Below are 1669 nucleotides of genomic sequence, written 5' to 3'. Positions count from 1 at the left end.
CGCGCGGGGCCACTCCAGCGGAGCCTGGACGGGACCCGCGGGGCCGGCGGGGGGTGGGGACGGCAGGGAAAATCCCGCTGCATTTCAATGCGGGCTCGAGAACGATCCGCGGCCCCGGTTCTAGGTTAGAGCCTCAGCCCGGCTGGTCCCGACCTGGGCTTTACCGGCGCGCCGGGCACCACCAGGCTGTCTGAGCAAAGCTCCTGCCCTGAGCTGAGCGAGCGAGTCTCTCGTAAGAGGCCATCCGGCCCTGTCTTCTGTGTAACCACACCGGTTTGATCGATGCGGATATCGGTATCTATCTATCTATCCATCCATCGATAAATATCGATATCGATATTACACTTGAATCGATTATAGACAGACAGACAGACCATATTTGCGTGAATGTGCGTGTATACCTGTTCACATCCCGCGTTTTATCGACCCAGATATGAATATCTATCTGTCGTTCTGTCTATCGATAGATTATATATACGGAAAGAGAGAGCTACAGATATCAATATTTATATCGATATTACTAATACTTCAATCCATGATAGACTCTATCTATCTATCGATAGCTTATGTATTTAAGTGCTACATAAAAAAAACAATGCAGATATTACTAATACCCAAATCGGTGATAGATATCTAGATAGATAGATAACATTCGTATGAATGTGTGTGTACCTGGGTGCGTCCCGCGTGTTACTGATTCAGGTATTAATAATTTCTATCGACTGGGGGGCGGGGGAGTAAGCTATAGATATAAATATAAATATATCGATATTACTAATACCTGAATCGCTGATAGATAGATAGATAGATAGATAGATAGATAGATAGATAGATAGATAGATAGATAGATAGAAGTTAAGTGTGCACACCCGCAGCCAGGCCTGTACTGGTAAGATCGAGTATACAATTACCAATACCAGAATCGCCTTTTTGAGTAAAACGAGCCCCCACGTCCCAAAGGCAGGAGAGGGGGTTGAACGCGGGGGCAGAGGCAGGGCCCTGCTTAGCCCCGAGGAAGGAGGCCGGAGGCCGGAGCAGTCCTTAGCGGGGGCGGCGGACACGAGCCGCGTGCGGGACCCGTCGCGCCCGGAGCTGCCGCCCGCCTACCTGCCCGCTTTCGTGATGATCATTTCGGTGCCGATCTCGTGGAATCGCTTCCAGAGCTCAGAGCCCTGCAGCTCCACGTGGATGTCATCCTTCGCTTCGCGGCTCTCGGCGCAGGCTGAGAAAGAAGTCGACGTGTCTGCTTTAGGTCTCTTTTCTGCCGGGAACACAAAGCAGGAGCCTTTACGCGGGTCCCCTCGGACAGGACGTCGCCGATACGATAGGACGGAGCTCTGCCCCGCCGCTCAGCCGGCGCCAGGGCCCCTCACCCAGGGCAGCCCCTGCCTGGAAGCACCTGGGCATCGTAGCAGGGGCGGGGGCTGGGCAAGGGGGGCTCAGGTGTATCATCACTGCTTACTGCCGTGCCCCGATCCTGCCCCGCGCCTCAAAGCGGAGATGTGAGGGCCAGAGCGGGGCCCGGAGGGCGGTGAGGGGCTCCCCGGGGAGCCAGGGGCAGGGCAGGTGCCCGGGGGACAGGGGCGGCGGCAGCCGCGAGAGGGGCACGGTCCCGGCCTGGCTCGGCCCAGTTAATGGCCGGTCTCGTGGTCCCGGCCGCGCCGCTCAG

The 1669-nt window shown here is 56.1% G+C and overlaps 1 protein-coding gene across 1 annotated transcript in view; it reads right to left on the bottom strand.

Moving 5' to 3' along the window:
* Positions 1–1340, bottom strand: part of TBX22 (T-box 22) — a 13413-nt gene extending 12073 nt beyond the window's left edge. Inside the window, exon 1 of the mRNA XM_019521146.1 lies at positions 1108–1340. Within this exon, the coding sequence (XP_019376691.1) occupies positions 1108–1130 (23 nt within the window). The 5' untranslated portion in view covers positions 1131–1340. The remainder of the gene's footprint in view (positions 1–1107) is intronic.
* Positions 1341–1669: the final 329 nt, after the last annotated feature.

This window comes from Gavialis gangeticus, unplaced genomic scaffold (genome assembly GCF_001723915.1).
Source record: "Gavialis gangeticus isolate Ggan-Ray unplaced genomic scaffold, GavGan_comp1, whole genome shotgun sequence".
In the NCBI taxonomy this organism is placed as follows: domain Eukaryota; kingdom Metazoa; phylum Chordata; order Crocodylia; family Gavialidae; genus Gavialis; species Gavialis gangeticus.
This window is presented reverse-complemented; position numbering and strand designations above follow the sequence as displayed.